At 46.9% G+C, this 25,691-nt stretch overlaps 1 protein-coding gene across 1 annotated transcript; it reads left to right on the top strand.

Annotated features, from left to right (window-relative positions):
* Positions 1-1,258: 1,258 nt before the first annotated feature.
* LOC310823694 (tripartite motif-containing protein 16-like protein) lies at positions 1,259-14,484 on the top strand (the record flags this gene model as incomplete). The annotated part of the gene is made up of 5 exons (XM_083696550.1): positions 1,259-1,834; positions 3,233-3,433; positions 3,605-3,764; positions 10,582-10,637; positions 13,938-14,484. The coding sequence occupies 5 exons, from the start codon at positions 1,259-1,261 to the stop codon at positions 14,472-14,474; spliced, it is 1,530 nt and encodes a 509-aa protein (XP_083552676.1). The 3' UTR covers positions 14,475-14,484.
* Positions 14,485-25,691: the final 11,207 nt, after the last annotated feature.

Genomic DNA, 25,691 nt, shown 5'->3' with positions numbered 1-25,691 from the left:
ACACCACACTAAAACACTACACAACACACACACCACACCACACCATACCACACACACACACACACACACACACACACACACACACACACACACACACACACACACACACAGACACACACACACACACACACAGACACTACACCACACTACACACCACAACAAAACACACCACAACAGAACATACCACAACAACACCACAATACACCACACAACACACCACAACACAACACCACAAGTACACTTTTCCAGCAGAGCACACTCTCCCTGGTTAATGAACAACAAGAACCATAAACAGTTATCTGATTTTTACTGCTCAGGATCACAGTTCACACAACACAACACTCACAATTAACATTTCCATCACAGTTCAATCTTGTTAAATATGATGATTCATCAACAAGAGAGATTCTCACATTTCTCTTCTTCTGGCTTGGTTGTGGACACACGATGATATGAAACACTTGGGTATTATTTTGAGAGAGAAAAAAATAAAATATTTCAAAAAATAATCCCTATCCCTTTTTTTTTGTGATCTATCCCTTTAATGCAGTAAAAATGTACAGTAGACGTCAATCAAAGCTATTTTCCATTTTAAACTGGCAGATGAAGCCAGCTCAGCCCGAATATGGAGGCCAGGTCAGTTTGACTCTGGACCGTAACTGTTAATATCATCTGATACATCATAGTCATAGTACCCTCTCTTCCTGGTTAATAATCAACAACAACATGTACACTTACATAACTTTTACTGCTCAGTATCATAGCTCACACCACACCACACTACACTACACTACACTACACTACACTACACTACACAACACTACACTACACTACACTACACTACACAACACACCACACCAAACACAACACAACGCTACACACCACACCACACCCAACACAACGCTACACACCACACCAAACACAACATAACACAACACAACACAACACAACACAACACAACACAACGCAACGCAACACAACACAACATTGTACTCTGCATTGTACTCTAACCCAATGACAATAAAGTTGAATCTAATCTAATCTAATCTAGTACACTGTGTGGCAACCTGATGAGGTGTGTGTGGGAGGGAGCTGAGAGGAACATAGGGTGGAGCATTACTCTCACACACACCCACACACACACACACACCACTCCCCCGACAGTTACAGAGACACAGAACAAGGAAGTGTTCCCGCCCACAAGCACAAAACTTATCTCTGACACTCTGCTGCTCAGTCTGGTCGTGTGTGCAGCAACATGGCAGAGAGCATGGACTCTATTAGCTGTCCGATCTGTCTGGATCTACTGAAGGATCCGGTGACTATTCCCTGTGGACACAGCTACTGTATGGGCTGTATTAAGGGCTGCTGGGATCAGGATGATCAGAAGGGGGTCTACAGCTGCCCCCTATGTAAGGAAAGCTTTATCCCCAGGCCTGTTCTGAGGAAAAACACTCTGTTGGCTGAATTAGTGGAGAATCTGAAGAAGAGAAGACTCCAAGCTGATCCTCCTACTCACTGCTCTGCTGGACCTGGAGATGTGGCGTGTGATGTCTGCACTGGGAGAAAGCAGAAAGCCCTCAAGTCCTGTCTGGTGTGTCTGGCCTCTTACTGTGAGACTCACCTCCAGACTCACTATGAATCTCCTGCCTTTAAGAAGCACAAGCTGGTCAAAGCCTCCACACAACTGCAGGAGAAGATCTGCTCTCTTCATGATGAAATGATGAAGATGTTCTGCCGTACTGACCAGCAGTGTATCTGTTATCTGTGTTCCGTGGAAGAACATAAAGGCCATGACATAATCTCAGCTGCAACAGAAAGGACAGAGAAACAGGTAAGAAGAAGAGCTTCAGACTGGTATCACTCTGAATATCACATACAGGACAACTATGAGTAATAAGTAAGAACCAGAGCTACTAGTTGGTGACTCTGTCTGTAAAACATCTAAAAGTAAATGTCACTGACTGATTGAATGATATTTCCAGAGATCCAAAGTCTCTTCCACATGACTGTGTTTGTGTAGGGAGAGGGTTAAGGTTGTTGATGTTCTTGTTTTACAATCTGGTTCTTATCAGACAAGTTTTAACAGGTACAATGACTCATAACAGTGTAACAGTGCTTCTCTCTCTCCTGGACTCATAACAGTGTGTAGTATACAGTAACAATGTGTGTGTGTCTACAGCGTCATTTGGGGATGAGTCAGCAGGAAGTCCAGCAGAGAGTCCAGAAGAGAGAGAAGCAACTGAAGGAGGCCAAACAGGCTGTGGAGTCTCTCCCAGTGAGTGTGTGTGTGTGTGTGTGTGTGTGTGTGTGTGTGTGTGTGTGTGTGTGTGTGTGTGTGAGTGTGTGTGTGTGTGTGTGTGTGTGTGTTTTCTTTCTTTTCTTCTTTTTGCCCTTAAGTACTTCGTTTGTTTTATTCATTTTAATAGTTATTACAAATATATTCCATCTACTAGGTACCTATTTATGTTATTATTTATTCATTTATTTATTATTGTACATGGTCATTGATGTCCATTTTGGTTTATTTGGTGTTTTTTCTGTTGTACATGTTAAAATATATAAACTCCATCCACACATACACGATTAGTAAATAGTGTAATTGAATTTAATCTGATTATTTACTGTAATATTTGATCTGATTGTTCTGGAGGATAACATCGAAATTGTAACCAGCTTTGTATGCCTTGTTTTAACAAGGGTGATACTTTGTACAGTATTTCATTTTCAACATCCTAAAACTGAGATGTTGTGATCTGTATGAAGGCCAACAGGCCTTTTTTAAATCGAGGGTGAGCTTCTTTTAGTAATCTGCTACACAACCAGTTTGGTAAAGTACAGTATAGTTTTTGAATGATTGAAGCTTTTAGGGAGAGGCCCGTCCTTAAATAGACTGGGTCTTTATACTGACCAGTGATAGCGAGATCAGACCCTCTTGTTGTGTGTCAGATAGTTTGTTGTTTTTGGAGGAACTTCTCCTGCCAGTAATGGATGTTTCAGTATCTCACCAAAGTTTCATATACTTCTACTCGTATGCCATCAAAACCAGGGCTTTTTCCTGTCTGATAAGATTCAATTGCCTTAAGACGTTGTGTGTGTGTGTGTGTGTGTGTGTGTGTGTGTGTGTGTGTGTGTGTGTGTGTGTGTGTGTGTGTGTGTGTGTGTGTGTGTGTGTGTGTGTGTGTGTGTGTCCTAACAGCGCTCTGCACAGACAGCAGTGGAGGACAGTGAGAGGATCTTCACGGAGCTGATCCGCTCCATTGAGAGAAGGTTGTCTGAGGTGAAGCAGCTGATCAGAGCCCAGCAGGAGGCAGCAGTGAGTCAGGCTGAAGGACTGGTGGAGAAACTGGAGCAGGAGATAGCTGAGCTGAGGAGGAGAGACGCTGAGATGGAGCAGCTTTCACACACAGAGGATCCCATCCATTTCCTCCAGGTAACCACACTGACCCTCCATCTGCAATACTGAAAAAAGATTACTGTTCAGTTATTCATTCATCCTCTGTTCTCTCTCTCTCCTTCTCTTTCTCTCTCTGTCTCTGTCTCTCTCTCTCTCTGTCTCTCTCTGTCTCTCTCTCTGTCTCTCTCTCTGTCTCTCTCTCTCCAGAGTTATCAGTCTCTCTCCAGTCCCAGTGAATGTTCAGACTTCCCCAGCATCATTGAGGGTCCTCTTCAGTTGTTTGGAGGTGTGAGTGAGGCTGTGTCTGAGCTGAGAGACAAACTAGAGGACCTCCTTAAGGGAGAGTGGCCCAACATCTCAACTACAGGTGGGTTAGTGTTAGGGTTAGGGTTAGGCTTAGGGTTAGGGTTAGGGTTAAGGTTAACTCTAACCCTAACCCAACATCTCAACTACAGGTGGGTCACAAACTCTACCTGCTCAACTTACATCACCTCAACTTCAGACCAGTTACAGTTGTGGTCAGAAGTTTACATACACTTGTAAAGAACATGTATGTCATGGCAGTCTTGAGTTTCCAATCATTTCTACAACTTTTATTTTTCTGTGATGGACTGATTGGAGTACATACTTCTTTGTCACAAAAAACATTCATGAAGTTTGGTTCTTTTATGAATTTATTATGGGTCTTCTAAAAATGTGACAAAATCTGCTGGGTCAAAAATATACATACAGCAATGCTAATATTTGATTAAATGTCGCTTGGCCATTTTCACCTCAATTAGACGCGTTTGGTAGCCATCCACAAGCTTCTGGCAAGCTTCTGGTTGAATCTTTGACCACTCCTATTGACAGAATCGGTGCAGTTCAACTAAATTCGTTGACTTTCTGACACAGACTTGTTTCTTCAGCACACTCCACATGTTCTCAATGGGGTTTAAGTCAGGACTTTGTGAAGGCCATTCTAAGACCTTAATTCTAGCCTGATTTAGCCATTCCTTTACCACGTTTGATGTGTGTTTGGGGTCATTGTCCTGTTGGAACACCCAACTACGTCCAAGACCCAACCTTCTGGTTTTAGGTTTTCCTGAATAATTTGGAGGTAATCCTCCTTCTTCATTATTCCCTTTACTTTCTGTAAAGCACCAGTTCCACTGGCAGCAAAACAGGCCCAGAGCATAATACTACCACCACCATGCTTGACGGTAGGTATGGTGTTCTTGGGGTGAAAGGCCTCACCTTCTCTCCTCCAAACTTATTTCTGGTCATTGTGGCCAAATAGCTCAATTTTTGTTTCATCTGACCACAGAACTTTCCTCCAGAAGGCCTTTTCTTTGTCCATGTGATCAGCAGCAAACTTCAGTCAAGCCTTAAGGTGCCGCTTCTGGAGCAACGGCTTCCTTCTTGCACGGCAGCCTCTCAGCCCATTGCGATGTAAAACACGCTTGACTGTGGACACTGACACCTGTGTTCCAGCCGCTTCTAATTCATGGCAGACCTGCTTTTTGGTGGTTCTTGGTTGACTCTTGACCATCCTGATCAATTTTCTCTCAGCAGCAGGTGATAGCTTGCGTTTTCTTCCTGATCGTGGCAGTGACACAACTGTGCCATGCATTTTATACTTACAAACAATTGTTTGCACAGTTGATCTTGGGACCTGCAGCTGCTTTGAAATCGCTCCAAGTGACTTTCCTGACTTTTTCATGTCAATGATGCGCTTTTTCAGACCGTGCTGAGCTCCTTAGATTTTCCCATTGTAGCGTTTTTGGCTGAGTGTAATGAGTGTATCAAACAAGTCTTATTTAAATGGGCTGAAATAATTCACCAGCTGTAGTCAATCATAATCACTCATAACAAGTTAAGAGGCCATGCCACAAAGCAAATTTGATTGACACAACTTTCTACATCACCAAAAATTGATAATTCAAGGTGCTGTATGTATATTTTTGACCCAGCAGATTTTGTCACATTTTCATAAATTCATAAAAAGAACCAAACTTCATGAAAAATCAATTTTTTTGTGACTCAAGACTGCCATGACATACATGTTCTTTATAAGTGTATGTAAACTCTTGCATGTGTGTGGGTGTGTGTGTCTAACTGTCAATAATAATAATAATATTATCAAGATTGTGTCACAAAAAATGTGGATCTACTGTTCTTCCCTGTTCCTTGTATATGATTGACATTATATATTAGTAATAGAATGGTGATCAGGAGAAAACTAATAGACAGAGAAGTACAGTAAATAATATCTGTAACTTAGCAAACAAACACAACAGGGTCCATATCCAATCACAAAGCCCCCTCCCTAAATGTCCAACCAATCACTGGGTTTTTCCCTCCTCAGGTCCAAGTCCCGCCCTAATCCACTTAGTCCCAATAGAAAACGGATCCGTCTTTTACAAATTACATTCATGGCATTTAGCATACGCCTTTATCCAAAGCGACTTACAAAAATACATTTGTTTAAGTAAGTGAATCATCTTTCCAACAGTCATCATTAGACAAAGTAATCAATGCTCACACCAGGGGCCATTGGCAGTTGTAATGCCAGTAGGCTATTTTTATTAATTTTTTAAAATTGATTTCATTAGCAGGAGAGAACTTGTACAGCGAGTTAGCAGGGGTGAAAGAGGTCTTGGGGTTGGGGTTGCCCGCTTGGATGTGACCAGTTTTTGAACATCCTCAGGCGAGAGGGGGAGAAATCTGATAAACCAGAGACTGGGTGTTGCACAGTGGGTTTGGGAGGAGAGGTAGCATTGTTGGTGAGAGGTAGAGGGAAGGAGCTGCTAATGTCATCAACCTTCTTTTCAAAATAGGTGACAAAGTCATCGGCAGACAGAGAGGAGGGAGGAGCGGGAGGAGGAGGGTTGAGGAGTGAGGAAAATGTGGAGAACAGTTTTCTTGGGTCAGAGACAGAGGATTGAATTTTGGGATGGTAGTATAAGGCTTTACCAGCTGATGCAGATGAGGTGTAGTTGAGGAGGAGAGAGAGATAAGGGTCTAGATCATCAAGCTTGCAGGGTTTCAGACAGCCAGGGAGCGCGTGGAGAGGATGGTGCCGGCCTTGATATCTGTGGACAGAGAGAGTCGACGGATGAGGAAAGAGAGGACAGGAGGGTGGAGGAAGCTGCGTCAGTGGATAGAAGAGAGAAAGATTCAACAGAGGGTAGGGCGGTTAAGACAGAGGAAGAAAGAGTGGTGAGTGAGAGGGTGCGCAGGCCGCGACGAGAAGACACAGTGTGGGTATTCTCAGCCAATGTTCTTGTAGACAAGAACCACGTTTCACCGCGGAGGTCAATGTTCTTGTAAACAAGGTCGATCCACCGGTTCTCTGCAACACGTTAGATTTCATTTTGTGGGCTTTTAGACTAAATGGTCGTCGCAGACCCAGGTCACTCCAACCTTTGTACTCCCCCAGGGGGTGCAAATCCTATTGTCTCCCCTCCTCTTGGTAAAGCCTCTTTTTATGACTTTCCATTTCCCCATCAGTCGGACATTTAAAGTCGCATAAAATTCAACATCTATTCTATCAAATACTAAACCATCAATGAAAACATCCAAACAACAACAGACCCTAAACTCTAACCCCCTAACCCTAATGGAAATACTAAACCATCAATGAAAACATCCAACCAACAACAGACCCAAACCCCAAACCCCTAACCCTAACCAACAACAGACCCTAACCCCCAATCCTAACCCGAACCCCAACCCGCAACCTTAATCCTACTTATTTAACCCTTTCGGGACCTCAAACGCGCAGCTGCGTTTTCAGGGGTTTCCAAAATGTTTTGATCAATATCTCAGTGATAATCCGGCGTAGAAACATGGTTTAAATATCCCCTGAGCCCTCCTGTGACATGCCCTCTCACTTACAGACGGAGCTATTAACCTAGGAACAGCTTGGTACAGGCCCTCCCTGCGTAATTGGTGAATTTGGAAGCAGCCTAGCTTGAGTCGCTCAGACACTGCCTTTTACCGTCGTTGATTGGTCAATTCGCACGTCCATCTTCTTCGCTACACGTGACGTCGGCATTGTCGGTATTGACAAACACTTCAGTGACAGAGACAGAAAGCAGAGAAGATGTGTTTACAAGGATCCATTAGAAGTCCTTTTTTATATTCTGTCTAGTATTTTATTCATATTGTATGCCATTTCTGTGTAGCTCAGGACTTCATGAATGAATTTCAAGCACCAAAACAATTCATCCACATGGGTAAAGGTATGTTTTCACATGGGATTTGAAACATTTCTGAAAAACGGATTCGAAATGTTCAGGTTTAGGCCTACTTACCTCTTCACACAGTGCTGTTGGGGTAAACATCTATCACAATCAAGAAAGCTGAGTTTGTACTGAAAATATTGATATGAAACACTTGGGTATTATTTTGTATGGAAGTGACTTCAAATTGAGAAAGAATAAATGTATGTAAAAATGGAGAAAATACCCCTGGTCCCCAAAGGGTTAACCTGCAAAGTGAGGCCTTCTCTTTCCCCCCCCATCAGAACAATGTGGGACCTGTCCATGTTTACAACCCTTGACTGATACATGTCTCTCTCTCTCTTTGTCTCTCTCTCTCTCCCTCCCTCTCTCCCTCTCTCCCCCCCTCCCTCCCTCCCTCCCTCTCTCCCTCCCTCCCTCCCTACCTCTTCTCTCCATCCAATCTCTCTCTCTCTCTTTCCCTCTTTCTCTGTCTTTTTTTCTCTCTCCCTCCCTACCCCCCTCTCTCCCTCTCCCTCCCTCCCTTTCTCCCTCCCTCCCTCTCTCCCTCCCTACCACACTCTCTCCCTCCTTCCCTCTTTCTCTCTCTTTCCCTCCCTTTCCTCCCTCCCTCCCTCCTCTTGCTCTCCGTGCCTCTCTCTCCCTCCCTACCTCTCTCTGCTACTCTACCTACCTCTCTCCCTCCATCCTCTCCCTCCCTCCCTCCCCCACCTCTCTCCCTTTCTCTCTCCCTCCCTCTATCCCTCCCTCCTTCCCTCCTCTCCCTCTCTCCCTCCCTCTTTGCCTCCCTCCCTCCTCTTTCTCCCTCCTTCCCTCCCTCTATCCCTCCCTCTATCCTCTCCCTCCCTCTTTCTCTCTCCCTCCTTCCTCTCTCTCCCTCTCACCATCCATCCCTCCCTCTATCAATCCCTCTATCTCTCCCTCCCTCCCACCTCTCCCTCCCTCCCTTCTTCCTCCCTCTATCCTTCCCACTATCCCTCCCTCTATCCCTCTTTTCCTCCCTCCCTACTCTCTCTCCCTCTCTCCCTCAATCCTCTCCCTCCCTCCCTCACCCCCTCTCTCCCTCCTGTCCCTCCCTCTCTGCTTCTCCCTCCCTCCTTCCTCCCTCTATCCCTCCCTCTCTCCCTCAATCCTCTCCCTCCCTCCCTCCCTGCCCCTCTCTCCCTCCCTATCTCTCTCCCTCTCTCCCTCCTCTCCCTCCATCTTTGCCTCCCTCTCTCCTCTCTCTCCCTCCCTCTATACCTCCTTCTCTGCCTCCCTCCCTCCTCTCTCTCATTCTCTCCCTCCCTCCCTCCTTCCCCCCCTCCTTCCCTCCCTCCCTCTATCCTTCCCTCTATCCTCTCCCTCCCTCTTTCTCCCTCCCTCTCTCCCTCCCTCCCTCCTTCCTCTCCCTCCCTCTCTTTCTCCCTCACTCCCACCTCTCTCTCCCTCTCTCCTTCCTCCCTCTATCAATCCCTCTATCTCTCCCTCTCTCCCTCCCTCCTTCCTCCCTCTATCCTTGCCTCTCTCCCTCCCTATTTCTTTTTCTCTCTCCCTCCTCTCCCTCCCTCTCTGCCTCCCTCCCTCCTCTCTCTCCCTCTCTCCCTCCCTCCTTCATCCCTCTATCCTTCCTCTCCATTCCTCCCTCCCACCCTCTATCACTCCCTCCCTTCCTCTCTCCCTCCCTCTTTCTCCCTCTTTCCCTCTCTCTCTCCCTCCCTCCCTCTCTCCCTCCCTCACTCTTTCTCTCTCTCTCTTTCTTTCACTCCCCTCTCTTTTCTCCCTCCCTCCCTCCTCTTGCTCTCCCTCCGTGCCTCTCTCTCCCTCCCTACCTCTCTCTACTACTCTCCCTCCCTCTCTTCCTACCTCCTTTTTCCCTCTCTCCCTCCCTCTCTCCCTCTATCCTTCCTTTCCCCCCCTCACTCCCTCCCTTCCTCTATACCTCCCGACCTGCATCCCTCCCTCCCTCTTTCCTTCCCTCTCTCCCTCCCTCTATCCTCTTTTTCCCTCTATCTTCTCCCTCTCTCTTTCTCCCTCCCTCTATCCCTCCTCTCCCTCTCTTCCTCCCTCCCTCTATCCCTCCTCCCTCTCTTCCTTCATCCCTCCTCTCTCTCTCCCTCAATCCTCTCCCTCTCTCCCCCCCCTCTCCCTACCTATCTCCCTATCTCCCTCTATCCCTCTCTCTATCTCTCCTTCTTTCCCTCCCTCTATCCTCTCCCTCCCTCTATGCTCTCCCTCCCTCCCTCCTCCCTCTTTCTCTCTCCCTCCCACCCTCCTCTCTCTCCCTCTCACCCTCCATCCCTCCCTCCCTCTATCAATCCCTCTCTCCATCCCTCCCTCTCTCCCTCTATCCTCTCCCTCCCACTTTCTCCGTCCCTCTCTCCCTTCCACCCTCCCTCCCTCCCTCTTCTCTCTCCCTCCCTCCCTCTCTCTCCTACTCTCCCTCCCTCGATTCCTCCTCTCCCTCTCTCGCTCCCTCCCTCCCTCCTCTATCTCCCTCTCTCCCTCCCTCCTTCATCCCTCTCACCCTCTATCCTCTCCTTAACTCTTTCTCCCTCTTGCCTCCCTCCTTCCTCCCTCTATCCCTCCCTCCCTCCCTCCTTCCCCCCTCTATCCCCCCCTCCCTCTCTCCCTCCCTCCCTCTCTCCCTCTTTCTCCCTCTCTCCCCCCCTCCCTCTATCCCTCCCTCTCTGCCTCCCTCATTTCTTCCTCTCTCCCTCCCTCCATCCTCCCTCTATCCCTCCCTCTTTCTCCCTCCCTCCTCTCCCTCCCTCCCTCTCTCTCTCTCCCTCCCTCCTCTCTCTATCCCTCCCTCCCTCCCTCCCTCCTTTTCTCTCTCCCTCTTTCCCTCCCTCCCTCTCCCTTTCTCCCTCCCTCTACCCCTACCTCCCCTCTCTCTCTCTCTCTCTCTCTCCCTCCCTCTCCTCCCTTCCTCTTTCTTCCTCTCTCTCTCCCTCCCTCCCTCCCTCCCGTCTGTAGTGAATGGAGTGGATGTTTTCCTGCCACCAGAGCCCAAGACCAGAGCCCAGGACCAGTTCTTCCAATGTGAGTGTGTTTCTCCTGAAGTAGCTGACAGTTTCTCTCTCTCTTTATCTCTCCCTCCCTCCCTCTCTCTGTTCTTCCCTCCTCTCCCTCCCTCCCTCCCTCCCTCCATTGATCCTCTCCACAAACCCTGAGACACAACTAGAGATCTCTAGGAGAGGGAGAGACTCATCAAAGACAGCCTACATATCTGACTCTCCCTCTCTCTCCCCCCTCTCTCTCTCTCTTTCTCTCTCCTCTCTCTCTCTCCCTCTCTCTCTCTCTCCCTCCATCCCTCTCTCTTTTTATCTTCCTCCGTCCCCCTCTCTCTTCCTCCTTTCTCTCTCTCTCTCTCCCTCTCTCTTTCTTTCTCCTCTCTCTCTCTCCCTCCATCCCTCTCTCTCTCCCTCCATCCCTCTCTCTCTTTCTCTTCCTCCGTCCCCTCTCTCTCTCTCTCTCTCCTCTCTCTCTCTCCTTCCCTCCCTCTCTCTCTTTCTCTTCCTCCGTCTCTCTCTATCTTCCTCCTCTCTCTCTTTCTCTTCCTCCGTCTCTCTCTCTCTATCTTCCTCCTCTCTCTCTCTCTCTCTCCTCACTCTCTCTCTCTCTCTCCTCTCTCTCTCTCTCCCTCCCTCCCTCTCTCTCTTTCTCTTCCTCCATCTCTCTCTATCTTCCTCCTCTCTCTCTCCCTCTCTCTTTCTCTCTCCTCTCTCTCTCTCCCTCCCTCCATCCCTCTCTCTTTCTCTTCCTCCATCCCCCTCTCTGTTCCTTCTCTCTATCTCCCCTCTCTCTCTCCCTCTCTCTCTCTCTCTTCCTCTGTCCCACTCTCTCCCCCCTCTCCTCTCTCCCCTCTCTCTCTCTCTCCTCTCTCTCTCTCTTCCTCCGTCCCTCTCTCTCTTCCTCTGTCCCACTCTCTCCCCCCTCTCCTCTCTCCCCTCTCTCTCTCTCTCTCTCTCTCTCTCTTTCTCTTCCTCCGTCCCCCTCTCTCTCCCTCCCTCTCTCCCTCTATCCTTCCTTTCCCCCCCTCACTCCCTCCCTTCCTCTATACCTCCCGACCTGCATCCCTCCCTCCCTCTTTCCTTCCCTCTCTCCCTCCCTCTATCCTCTTTTTCCCTCTATCTTCTCCCTCTCTTTCTCCCTCCCTCTATCCCTCCTCTCCCTCTCTTCCTCCCTCCCTCTATCCCTCCTCCCTCTCTTCCTTCATCCCTCCTCTCTCTCTCCCTCAATCCTCTCCCTCTCTCCCCCCCCTCTCCCTACCTATCTCCCTATCTTCCTCTATCCCTCTCTCTATCTCTCCTTCTTTCCCTCCCTCTATCCTCTCCCTCCCTCTATGCTCTCCCTCCCTCCCTCCTCCCTCTTTCTCTCTCCCTCCCACCCTCCTCTCTCTCCCTCTCACCCTCCATCCCTCCCTCCCTCTATCAATCCCTCTCTCCATCCCTCCCTCTCTCCCTCTATCCTCTCCCTCCCACTTTCTCCGTCCCTCTCTCCCTTCCACCCTCCCTCCCTCCCTCTTCTCTCTCCCTCCCTCCCTCTCTCTCCTACTCTCCCTCCCTCGATTCCTCCTCTCCCTCTCTGACTCCCTCCCTCCCTCCTCTATCTCCCTCTCTCCCTCCCTCCTTCATCCCTCTCACCCTCTATCCTCTCCTTAACTCTTTCTCCCTCCCTCCCTCCCTCCTTCCCCCCTCTATCCCCCCCTCCCTCTCTCCCTCCCTCCCTCTCTCCCTCTTTCTCCCCCCCTCCCCCCCTCCCTCTATCCCTCCCTCTCTGCCTCCCTCATTTCTTCCTCTCTCCCTCCCTCCATCCTCCCTCTATCCCTCCCTCTTTCTCCCTCCCTCCTCTCCCTCCCTCCCTCTCTCTCTCTCCCTCCCTCCTCTCTCTATCCCTCCCTCCCTCCCTCCCTCCTTTTCTCTCTCCCTCTTTCCCTCCCTCCCTCTCCCTTTCTCCCTCCCTCTACCCCTACCTCCCCTCTCTCTCTCTCTCTCTCTCTCTCCCTCCCTCTCCTCCCTTCCTCTTTCTTCCTCTCTCTCTCCCTCCCTCCCTCCCTCCCGTCTGTAGTGAATGGAGTGGATGTTTTCCTGCCACCAGAGCCCAAGACCAGAGCCCAGGACCAGTTCTTCCAATGTGAGTGTGTTTCTCCTGAAGTAGCTGACAGTTTCTCTCTCTCTTTATCTCTCCCTCCCTCCCTCTCTCTGTTCTTCCCTCCTCTCCCTCCCTCCCTCCCTCCCTCCATTGATCCTCTCCACAAACCCTGAGACACAACTAGAGATCTCTAGGAGAGGGAGAGACTCATCAAAGACAGCCTACATATCTGACTCTCCCTCTCTCTCCCCCCTCTCTCTCTCTCTTTCTCTCTCCTCTCTCTCTCTCCCTCTCTCTCTCTCTCCCTCCATCCCTCTCTCTTTTTATCTTCCTCCGTCCCCCTCTCTCTTCCTCCTTTCTCTCTCTCTCTCTCCCTCTCTCTTTCTTTCTCCTCTCTCTCTCTCCCTCCATCCCTCTCTCTCTCCCTCCATCCCTCTCTCTCTTTCTCTTCCTCCGTCTCTCTCTATCTTCCTCCTCTCTCTCTTTCTCTTCCTCCGTCTCTCTCTCTCTATCTTCCTCCTCTCTCTCTCTCTCTCTCCTCACTCTCTCTCTCTCTCTCCTCTCTCTCTCTCTCCCTCCCTCCCTCTCTCTCTTTCCCTCCGTCTCTCTCTATCTTCCTCCTCTCTCTCTCCCTCTCTCTTTCTCTCTCCTCTCTCTCTCTCCCTCCCTCCATCCCTCTCTCTTTCTCTTCCTCCATCCCCCTCTCTGTTCCTTCTCTCTATCTCCCCTCTCTCTCTCTCTCTTCCTCTGTCCCACTCTCTCCCCCCTCTCCTCTCTCTCTCTCTCCTCTCTCTCTCTCTTCCTCCGTCCCTCTCTCTCTTCCTCTGTCCCACTCTCTCCCCCCTCTCCTCTCTCCCCTCTCTCTCTCTCTCTCTCTCTCTCTTCCTCCGTCCCCCTCTCTCTTCCTCCTCTCTCTCTTATTCTCCCTCTCTCTCTCCCTCTCTCTCTTCTCTCTCTCTCCCTCCATTCCTTTCTCTCTTTCTCTTCCTCTGTCCCCCTCTCTCTTCCTCCTCTTTCTCTCTCTCTCTCCTCTTTTTCTCTCTCTCCTCTCTTTCTCTCTCTCTCTCCCCCTCTCTCTCCCCTCTCCTCTCTCTCTCTTTCTCTCTCCTCTCTCTCTCTCCCTCCATCACTCTCTCTCTTTCTCTTCCTCCGTCCCCCTCTCTCTCTCTCCTCTCTCTCTCTTTCTCCCTCCCTCCCTTCCTCCCTTTGCTCTTCTCCCAGATGCCTGTGAGCTCACACTGGACCCAAACACAGCACACAGAGGACTCTCTCTGTCTGAGGAGAACAGAAAGGTGACATGGGGAGAGGAGGAGCAGCCGTATCCTGATCACCCAGAGAGATTTGACTCCTGGTCACAGGTGCTGTGTAGAGAGGGTCTGACTGGGCGCCGTTACTGGGAGGTAGAGTGGAGTGGGGGAGGGGCTCGTATAGGAGTGACATATAAAGGAATCAGCAGGAGAGGAGAGGGTAAAGACTGTGGGTTGGGATACAATGACAAGTCCTGGAGTCTGAGGTGCTCTGATGACAGTTACTCCGCCTGGCACAATAAGAAGATGACTGACATACCTGTCCCCTCCTCTGGCTCCCACAGAGTAGGAGTGTATCTGGACTGGCCGGCCGGCACTCTGTCCTTCTACAGCGTCTCCTCTGACACACGGACCCTCCTGCACACATTCCACTCCACATTCACTGAGCCCCTCTACCCAGGGTTTAGGGTTTGGGACGAGGGCTGTTCAGTGACCCTGTGTAAACTAGTCTCAGGGAGATCACACTGAACACCAAAGGCTCAAAGATGACGGATCAGAACATGATGCAGTTGGATAGTGGTGTGTTTTCACTGAGATGTTGGATGTACAGATGTTCCCTCTCCCAGTGTGTAGGGTGTAGGATTGTTGTGTGTAGTTATATTATTTTTTACTATATATATATATATATATATATATATATATATATATATATATATATATATATATATATATATAGTAAAAAATAATATAACTACACACAACAATCCTACACCCTACACACTGGGAGAGGACTGATTTAGGACTGATTTAATTTTATATAATATATATATATATATATATATATATATATATATATATATTATATTATATTATATTATATAAAATTAAATCAAATGCATCTGATAGTAAAATAGACTGCAATAGAGTGACAAAAAATAGAAGCTTACATGTTTTTTAGTTTTTTTGATGGAAATGCAACTGACAATCCAGATGAATGATTAGATGATCAAATCAGACTGATGATGAACTCTGAGAATAACACAGGAGAGAGTGTCTGTATGTATATAAGAGTTGGTTAGATTGGGTGTTTGAGTTGTGATGCTGGATCACGTTGCTGTGTGTAAGATAGTATGGTCAATTTCCATAAAAAATAAAGATTCCTAATTCCACAAAGGAAAGGCAGAGAGAGAATTAAGAGCAGGATGGCCAGTGATTGATTTGTGAAGGGAGAATAGTGGAGATGTTTATAATTATAATAGGAGGGGAAACCAGGCCGCGACGCGATGTAGGAGAATAATGATATTGGTGATATAAGTGATTTGTATATGAGGGAAGTAACCTAGATTTGAAACTATAAATGGCGGTCTGAAAGGACAACGAAAAACCCCTTTGCAAACGTGTTTACTTTTATAACTTGTGAATAAAAGTGTCTGAATAAACCATGAATTCTAGTCTTATGTTCAAGTATTTTTAACTTGAAATTCCACCACACTAACTACAGTCAATCACACTGCTACTGTATCAACTAGCTACAGTCAATCACACTGCTACTGTATGAACTAGCTACAGTCAATCACACTGCTACTGTATGAACTAGCTACAGTCAATCACACTGCTACTGTATGAACTAGCTACAGTCAATCACACTGCTACTGTATGAACTAGCTACAGTCAATCACACTGCTATTGTCTTACGTGTCTCCAACATGTCTCACTTGTCTCGTACTTGTGTCACTTATTGTCTTGTCATTGCACTACTGCTTATTTGTATTATGTGTATTTTGTATGCTGCATTGTCATGGAATCAAGCCTAAGAATTGTACTCCCTGCACTTGTGTATGGGATGCAATAAACTTGAAACTTGTAACAGTAATGCCTTTTTTGTTGTAACTACCTGCTTGATAGTGAATATTTTAGATTACGGTCTCTAGCGGTTGTGAATGAACATTGTCAGCAACGACACACTGACTTATATTTGTGAGGTAGTTCAGGAACCACTGACAAGCGTTCTGATCCAAATCTATTAAAGACAGTCGACTCACTAACAGTGAATGATCCACTGGATCAAAAGCTTTTGATAGATCATTAAACAAGGCAGCACAATGCTGCTTTTTATCAAGGGCACAGACAATATCATTGATTACAAAGAATGTCGCTGAAATAGTCCTGTCTACTGGTCTAAAGCCTGATTGAAATGCTTAGTTTACACTTCACTACCCATAAGGCCTGCTGTAGTTTAGACTTCACTACCCATAAGGCCTGTTGTAGTTTAGACTTCACTACCCATAAGACCTGCTGTAGTTTAGACTTTACTACCCATAAGACCTGCTGTAGTTTAGACTTCACTACCCATAAGTCCTGTTGTAGTTTAGACTTCACTACCCATAAGGCCTGTCGTAGTTTAGACTTCACTCCCCATAAGGCCTGAAGTAGTTTAGACTTCACTACCCATAAGGCCTGCTGCAGTTTAGACTTCACTACCCATAAGGCCTGTTGTAGTTTAGACTTTACTACCCATAAGACCTGCTGTAGTTTAGACTTTACTACCCATAAGACCTGCTGTAGTTTAGACTTCACTACCCATAAGGCCTGTTGTAGTTTAGACTTCACTACCCATAAGGCCTCTCGTAGTTTAGACTTCACTCCCCATAAGGCCTGAAGTAGTTTAGACTTCACTACCCATAAGGCCTGTTGTAGTTTAGACTTCACTACCCATAAGGCCTGCTGTAGTTTAGACTTCACTACCCATAAGGCCTGTTGTAGTTTAGACTTTACTACCCATAAGACCTGCTGTAGTTTAGACTTTACTACCCATAAGACCTGCTGTAGTTTAGAATTCACTACCCATAAGGCCTGTTGTAGTTTAGACTTCACTACCCATATGGCCTGCTGTAGTTCAGACTTCACTACCCATAAGGCCTGCTGTAGTTTAGACTTCACTACCCATAAGGCCTGTTGTAGTTAAGACTTCCCTACCAATAAGGCCTGTCGTAGTTTAGACTTCACTCCCCATAAGGCCTGAAGTAGTTTAGACTTCACTACCCATAAGGCCTGCTGTAGTTTAGACTTCACTACCCATAAGGCCTGCTGTAGTTTAGACTTCACTACCCATAAGGCCTGTTGTAGTTTAGACTTTACTACCCATAAGACCTGCTGTAGTTTAGACTTTACTACCCATAAGACCTGCTGTAGTTTAGACTTCACTACCCATAAGTTCTGTTGTAGTTCAGACTTCACTACCCATAAGGCCTGCTGTAGTTTAGACTTCACTACCCATAAGGCCTGTCGTAGTTGAGACTTCACTACCCATAAGCCCTGTCGTAGTTTAGACTTTACTACCCATAAGGCCTGTTGTAGTTTAGACTTCACTACCCATAAGGCCTGTCATAGTTTAGACTTCAATACCCATAAGGCCTGTTGTAGTTTAGACTTCACTACCCATGAGGCCTGTTGTAGTTTAGACTTCACTACCCATAAGGCCTGTTGTAGTTTAGATTAGAGTCAACTTTATTGTCATTGTGCAGAGTACAAGTACAGAGACAACGAAATGTAGTTAGCAGAAAAGTGCAGTGTGAACAGTATATACAGGTAGTTCAGTATATGAGCAGTCTTGTAGTGCAGTATAGTATAAGTAGTGCAGTATAAGCAGTATATGAATTAGCAGGAACATTATAACCAGAATAAATAGAATGCAGTATGAACAGTGTAGCAGCATATGAGCTGTATGGGCAATGCAGTCTAGCAGTATATATGTATGAACAGTAACATTAGAGTAAATAGCAGAATAAACATGGAACGCCGTATGAACAGTATAAACAGGTAGAAAGAAAGAAAGAAAGTCTGTTTATTTGCCATGCAATCAATTCACATCAATTGTTGGAATGGGTCTTTTTGCACACACCCCCCCCGAGACAACACACACGCACTGCACACCCCCCCTCCGAGACAACACACGTGCACACCCCCCCAGGGAGAACAGAGCACTGGGCTCTGGGCACAGGGTCAGCCAAGTCAGCGCCCCTGGAGCAATTCGGGGTTAAGTGCCTTGCTCAAGGGCACAACGGCAGTGGTAGGGACCTGGATATGCTGCCAGCAACCCTCCAGTCACCAACTCACATCCAGATCCCTCCTGGAGCGGGGATCGAACCAGCAACCTTCCGATTGCTGGCCGGCCTCTTTAACCTCCAGGCTACCTGCCGCCCAGGTATGTACAGTACGTACAGTGTATTAACAGTAGTATTAAAAGAAAAACCTAAGGATATGTGCATTATGAACACGTCTTGTTCACATCGATGCACAAACCTCCACCTCTGGTCTGACCCGGAGTCCCCCCCCCCCCCGCTGTTCTGTCTGCTCGGAGGACGTAGCGCCCTGCTGGCTCGGTAGCGTTGTCGGGTCCCTCGCTGTTGGGCCAGGTTTCCGTGAGAACCATCATGTTACAGTCCGTAATCCATGTGTGTGTGTGTGTGTGTGTGTGGAGCCGCAGTTCATCCATCTTGTTCGCCAGGGAATGAACATCGGTGAGGAAAAGGCTCGGTAGTTGTGTTGTTGTTATAGTACATGATATTGGTTCCGCCCGATGCTGTTGTACCCGGACTGAGGGACCGCAGGTAAAACCTACGATGCTTGAATGTACAGATGAACGTCGTGGAATAAAGCCAGTAAAAGAAACCCTGCCCGTTCATTCCTAGTTAGGAATACAAATAAAACACAAACATAACAGTAGTGAGAGTCGATGTGGAGTCATCTCGAGCCGAGCTCTCAGCCCACCTCGGCGATGTATGCGCGCCGCCATCTTGGTACACGCCCTCCCTGCGTGATTGGTGGATTTGGTAGCAGGCTAGGTTGAGTCGCTCAGACGCTGCCTGTTGATTGGTCGATTCGCACGTCCGTCTTCTTCGCTACACGTGTTGTCGGCATTGACAAACATTTCAGTGACAGTGACATGCGCGCGACGCATGCGCGCCGCCATCTTGGTTTTTATATCCAGTGGAGTATGTTCCATGTTAACGTCGTAGGGTTATCCAATGGAGTAGGCTGCATGCTAACGTTGCATTCATAGCCGGTGGAGTATGCTAAATGCTATTGTTGTATTCTTTTATAATGAAGTAGGCTACATGCTAATATTAGCACTGCATCGCGCGCATGTCACTGAAATGTTTGTCAATACCGACAACACGTGTGGCGAAGAAGACGGACGTGCGAATCGACCAATCAAAAGGCAGCGTCTGAGCGACTCAACCTAGCCTGCTACCAAATCCACCAATCACGCAGGGAGGGCGTGTACCAAGATGGCGGCGCGCATACATCGCGAAGCCCGCTGTCTCGCTGAATTAGTGGTTATTTGCGTGTTTATTTCAAGTATTCTCGCTAAAAACAGTTTAGCGTCCATATCGTACAGCCGACGACAACTTCTGGACATCGGCTCCGGCATTCCAGACATCTTTATCGACGCAATACCGTGAGATCTGCTGGACTGGGGAGTCCACACTGTCAACTACAGACACTGAGGTGAGGTCTCAGACTGTTCTTGTTGTCAGACACATCATTCCTAAGTGTCTGTTACATTATCATTCTATGGAATCAATGATACTTGCACAGAAATGGTCAATAATTGAGACAGACAATGTACATTATCTTCCAATCAATTCTGATATAATGTGTGTGTGTGTGTGTGTGTGTTTGTGTGTGTGTGTGTGTGTGGTGGGAGGGGGTCTGCTCTGTCTTCACTCTCTGAATATGTTGCCCTGGTCAAATCTTGACCCACCTGGCCTTAGATCAGCTCATGGGACTACACAATACTGCACTAACCCAATAGCAAGCAAATACATTATACCAGACTTAAAAATCCAGTCACTATAAATGTATCCATGGTTGCTTGCTCCCCTGTTGAGAGCAACTATAACTCTCACTCATAAATTCTTGCACCACAATGATCGTTTGGCTTCATGTATTTATTTGTATTCCTCATTCAGGCTGAATGGATGTCACCTCACAAAGAGATACTGTGAAGCGTTGGCCTCAGCTCTCAGCTCAGACTCCTGCCACCTGAGAGAGCTGGACCTCAGTAATAATGATCTAGGTGACGGGGGGGGTGAAGCTGCTCTCTGCTGGACTGGGGAGTCCACACTGTCAACTACAGACACTGAGGTGAGGTCTCAGACTATTCTTGTTGCCAGACACATCATTCCTGAGTGTTTGTTACATTATCATTCTATGGAATCAATGACACTTGCACAGAAAGGGTCAATGATTGAGACAGACAATGTACATTATCTTCCAATCAATTACTATATAACGTGTTTGTGTGTGTGTGTGTGTGTGTGTGTGTGTGTGTGCGTGTGTGTGTGTGGTGGCAGGGGGGCTGCTCTGCCTGCATTGTCTAAATAACTTTACTCTCCTGAAATCCTGACCCACCTGGCCTCAGATCAGCTCATGGGACTACACAATACTGCACTAACCCAATAGCAAGAAAATACATTATACCAGACGTAGAAATCCAGTGACTTCAAATGTATCCATGGTTGCTTGCTCCATGTTGCTCCCGCAACTGTAACTGTCACTCATGAATTCTTATCATAATGCAACACAGTGATGGTTTGGCTGCATGTATTTATTTGTATTCCTCATTCAGGCTGAATGGATGTCACCTCACAGAGAGATGCTGTGAAGCGTTGGCCTCAGCTCTCAGCTCAGACTCCTGCCACCTGAGAGAGCTGGACCTCAGTAATAATGATCTAGGTGACGGGGGGATGAAGCTGCTCTCTGCTGGACTGGGGAGTCCACACTGTCAACTACAGACACTGAGGTGAGGTCTGAGACTATTCTTGTTGTCAGACACATCATTCCTAAGTGTCTGTTACATTATCATTCTATGGAGTCAATGATACTTGCACAGAAAGGCTCAATAATTGAAACAGACTATGTACATTATCTTCCAATCAATTACTGTTTGTCTGTGTGTGTGTGTGTGTGTGTGTGTGTGTGTGTGTGTGTGTGTGTGTGTGTGTGTATGGTGACAGGGGGGGCTGCTCTGTCTTCACTCTCTGAATATGTTTGCCCTCCTCAAATCCTGACCCACCTGGCCTTAGATCAGCTCATGGGAATACACAATACTGCACTAACCCAATAGCTAGCAAATACATGATACCAGACGTAGAAATCCATTGACTACAAATGTATCCATGGTTGCTTGCTCCCCTGTAGAGAGCAACTATAACTCTCACTCATGAATTCTTGAACCACAGTGATCGTTTGGCTGCATGTATTTATTTGTGTTCCTCATTCAGGCTGAATGGATGTCACCTCACAGAGAGATGCTGTGAAGCGTTGGCCTCAGCTCTCAGCTCAGACTCCTGCCACCTGAGAGAGCTGGACCTCAGTAATAATGATCTAGGTGACGGGGGGGATAAGCTGCTCTCTGCTGGACTGGGGAGTCCACACTGTCAACTACAGACACTGAGGTGAGGTCTCAAACTATTATTTTTGTCAGACACATCATTCCTAAGTGTCCGTTACATTTTAATTCGATGGAATCAATGATAGTTGCACAGAAAGGCTCAATGATTGAGACAGACAATGTACATTATCTTCCAATCAATTACTATATAGTGTGTGTGTGTGTGTGTGTGTGTGTGTGTGTGTGTGTGTGTGTGTGTGTGTGTGTGTGTATGTGGTGGCAGGAGTGGCTGCTCTGTCTGCACTCTCTGAATATGTTTGCACTATTCAAATCCTGACCCACCTGGCCTTAGATCAGCTCATGGGACTCCACAATACTGCACTAACCCAATAGCTAGCAAATTCATTATACCAGACGGAGAAATCCAGTGACTTCAAATGTATCCATGGTTAATTGCTCCCCTGTTGCTTCCGCAACTGTAACTCTCACTCATGAATTCTTATCATAATGCACCACAAGTGATCTTTTGGCTGCATGTATTTATTTGTATTCCTAATTCAGGCTGAATGGATGTCACCTCACAGAGAGATACTGTGAAGCGTTGGCCTCAGCTCTCAGCTCAGACTCCTGCCACCTGAGAGAGCTGGACTTCAGTAATAATGATCTAGGTGACGGGGGGGAGAAGCTGCTCTCTGCTGGACTGGGGAGTCCACACTGTCAACTACAGACACTGAGGTGAGGTCTCAGACTATTCTTTTTGTCAGACACATCATTCCTAAGTGTCGGTTACATTTTAATTCGATGGAATCAATGTTAGTTGCAGAGAAAGGCTCAATGATTGAGACAGACAATGTACATTATCTTCCAATCAATTACTGTGTGTGTGTGTGTGTGTGTGTGTGTGTGTGTGTGTGTGTGTGTGTGTGTGTGTGTGTGTGTGTGTGTGTGTGTGTGTGTGGTGGCAGGGGGGGCTGCTCTGTCTTCACTCTCTGAATATGTTTGCCCTCCTCAAATCCTGACCCACCTGGCCTTAGATCAGCTCATGGGACTACACAATACTGCACTAACCCAATAGCAAGCAAATACATTATACCAGACGGAGAAATCCAGTCACTACAAATGTATCCATGGTTGCTTGCTCCCCCGTTGAGAGCAAGTATAACTCTCACTTATGAATTCTTGCACCACAGTGATGGTTTGGCTAAATGTATTTATTTGTATTCCTCATTCAGGCTGAATGGATGTCACCTCACAGAGAGATGCTGTGAAGTGTTGGCCTCAGCTCTCAGCTCAGACTCCTGCCACCTGAGAGAGCTGGACCTCAGTAATAATGGTATAGGTAACGGGGGGGATAAGCTGCTCTCTGCTGTACTGGGGAGTTCACACTGTCAACTACAGACACTGAGGTGAGGTCTGAGACTATTCTTGTTGTCAGACACATCATTCCTAAGTGTCTGTTACATTATCATTCTATGGAATCAATGATACTTGCACAGAAAGGCTCAATAAGTGAAACAGACAATTTACATTATCTTCCAATCAATTACTGTTTGTCTGTGTGTGTGTGTGTGTGTGTGTGTGTGTGTGTGTGTGTGTATGGTGACAGGGGGGGCTGCTCTGTCTTCACTCTCTGAATATGTTTGCCCTCCTCAAATCCTGACCATCAGCTCATGGGACTCCACAAAACTGCACTAACCCAATAGCTAGCAAATACATGATACCAGACGTAGAAATCCAGTGACTACAAATGTATCCATGGTTGCTTGCTCCCCTGTAGAGAGCAACTATAACTCTCACTCATGAATTCTTGCACCACAGTGATCGTTTGGCTGCATGTATTTATTTGTGTTCCTCATTCAGGCTGAATGGATGTTACCTCACAGAGAGATGCTGTGAAGCGTTGGCCCCAGCTCTCAGCTCAGACTCCTGCCACCGGAGAGAGCTGGACATCAGTCATAATGATCTACGTGACGGGGGGGTGAAGCTGCTCTCTGCTGGACTGGGGAGTCCACACTGTCAACTACAGACACTGAGGTGAGGTCTCAGACTATTCTTGTTGCCAGACACATCATTCCTGAGTGTTTGTTACATTATCATTCTATGGAATCAATGACACTTGCACAGAAAGGGTCAATGATTGAGACAGACAATGTACATTATCTTCCAATCAATTACTATATAACGTGTTTGTGTGTGTGTGTGTGTGTGTGTGCGTGTGTGTGTGTGGTGGCAGGGGGGCTGCTCTGCCTGCATTGTCTAAATAACTTTACTCTCCTGAAATCCTGACCCACCTGGCCTCAGATCAGCTCATGGGACTACACAATACTGCACTGATCCAATAGCTAGCAAATACATTATACCAGACATAGAAATCCAGTGACTACAAATGTATCCATGGTTAATTGCTCCCCTGTTGAGAGCAACTATAACTCTCACTCATGAATTCTTATCATAATGCACCACAGTGATGGTTTGGCTTCATGTATTTAATTGTATTCCTCATTCAGGCTGAATGGATGTGACCTCACAGAGAGATGCTGTGAAGCGTTGGCCTCAGCTCTCAGCTCAGACTCCTGCCACCTGAGAGAGCTAGACCTCAGTAATAATGATCTAGGTGACGGGGGGGTGAAACTGCTCTCTGCTGGACTGAGGAGTCCACACTGTCAACTACAGACACTGAGGTGAGGTCTGAGACTATTCTTGTTGTCAGACACATCATTCCTAAGTGTCTGTTACATTATCATTCTATGGAATCAATGATACTTGCACAGAAATGGTCAATGATTGAGACAGACAATGTACATTATCTTCCAATCAATTACTATATAATGTGTGTGTTTGTTTTTGTGTGTGTGTATGTCTGTGTGTGTATGTCTGTGTGTGTGTGTGTGTGTGTGTGTGTGTGTGTGTGTGATTGTGTGTGTGTGTGTGTGTGTGTGTGTGTGTATGTCTGTGTGTGTGTGTGTGTGATTGTGTGTGTGTGTGTTTGTGTGTCTGTGCGTGTGTGTGCGCGTGTGCGTGTGTGTGTGGTGGCAGGGGGGGCTGCTCTGAATGCACTGTCTGAATAACTTTACTCTCCTGAAATCCTGACCCACCTGGCCTTAGATCAGCTCATGGGACTACACAATACTGCAGTAACCCAATAGCAAGCAAATACATTATACCAGACGTAGAAATCCTGTCACTACAAATGTATCCATGGTTAATTGCTCCCTTGATAAGAGCAACTGTAAATCTCACTCATGAATTCTTATCATAATGCAACACAGTTATCGTTTGGCTGCATGTATTTATTTGTATTCCTCATTCAGGCTGAATGGATGTCACCTCACAGAGAGATGCTGTGAAGCGTTGGCCTCAGCTCTCAGCTCAGACTCCTGCCACCTGAGAGAGCTGGAACTCAGTAATAATGATCTAGGTGACGGGGGGGTGAAGCTGCTCTCTGCTGGACTGGGGAGTCCACACTGTCAACTACAGACACTGAGGTGAGGTCTGAGACTATTCTTGTTGTCAGACACATCATTCCTAAGTGTCTGTTACATTATCATTCTATGGAGTCAATGATACTTGCACAGAAAGGCTCAATAATTGAAACAGACTATGTACATTATCTTCCAATCAATTACTGTTTGTCTGTGTGTGTGTGTGTGTGTGTGTGTGTGTGTGTGTGTGTGTGTGTGTGTGTGTGTGTGTGTGTGTGTGTGTATGGTGACAGGGGGGGCTGCTCTGTCTTCACTCTCTGAATATGTTTGCCCTCCTCAAATCCTGACCCACCTGGCCTTAGATCAGCTCATGGGAATACACAATACTGCACTAACCCAATAGCTAGCAAATACATGATACCAGACGTAGAAATCCATTGACTACAAATGTATCCATGGTTGCTTGCTCCCCTGTAGAGAGCAACTATAACTCTCACTCATGAATTCTTGCACCACAGTGATCGTTTGGCTGCATGTATTTATTTGTGTTCCTCATTCAGGCTGAATGGATGTCACCTCACAAAGAGATGCTGTGAAGCGTTGGCCTCAGCTCTCAGCTCAGACTCCTGCCACCTGAGAGAGCTGGACCTCAGTAATAATCATCTAGGTGACAGTGGGGAGAAGCTGCTCTCTGCTGGACTGGGGAGTCCACACTGTCAACTACAGACACTGAGGTGAGGTCTGAGACTATTCTTGTTGTCAGACACATCATTCCTAAGTGTGTTTCATTGTCAAGTGATACTTGCTCTGCAAAACTCAATGACGGAGACAGAACATTTACATGATCTTCCAATCAATTCCTAAACTCTTCACTGTGGCTACACTTGGCCTACAATTTTTTTTGTATTTCACCTTTTTCTTTTG

The sequence above is a fragment of the Argentina silus genome, assembly GCF_951799395.1.
Source record: "Argentina silus genome assembly, chromosome: Y".
Lineage (NCBI taxonomy): Eukaryota > Metazoa > Chordata > Actinopteri > Argentiniformes > Argentinidae > Argentina > Argentina silus.
This window is presented reverse-complemented; position numbering and strand designations above follow the sequence as displayed.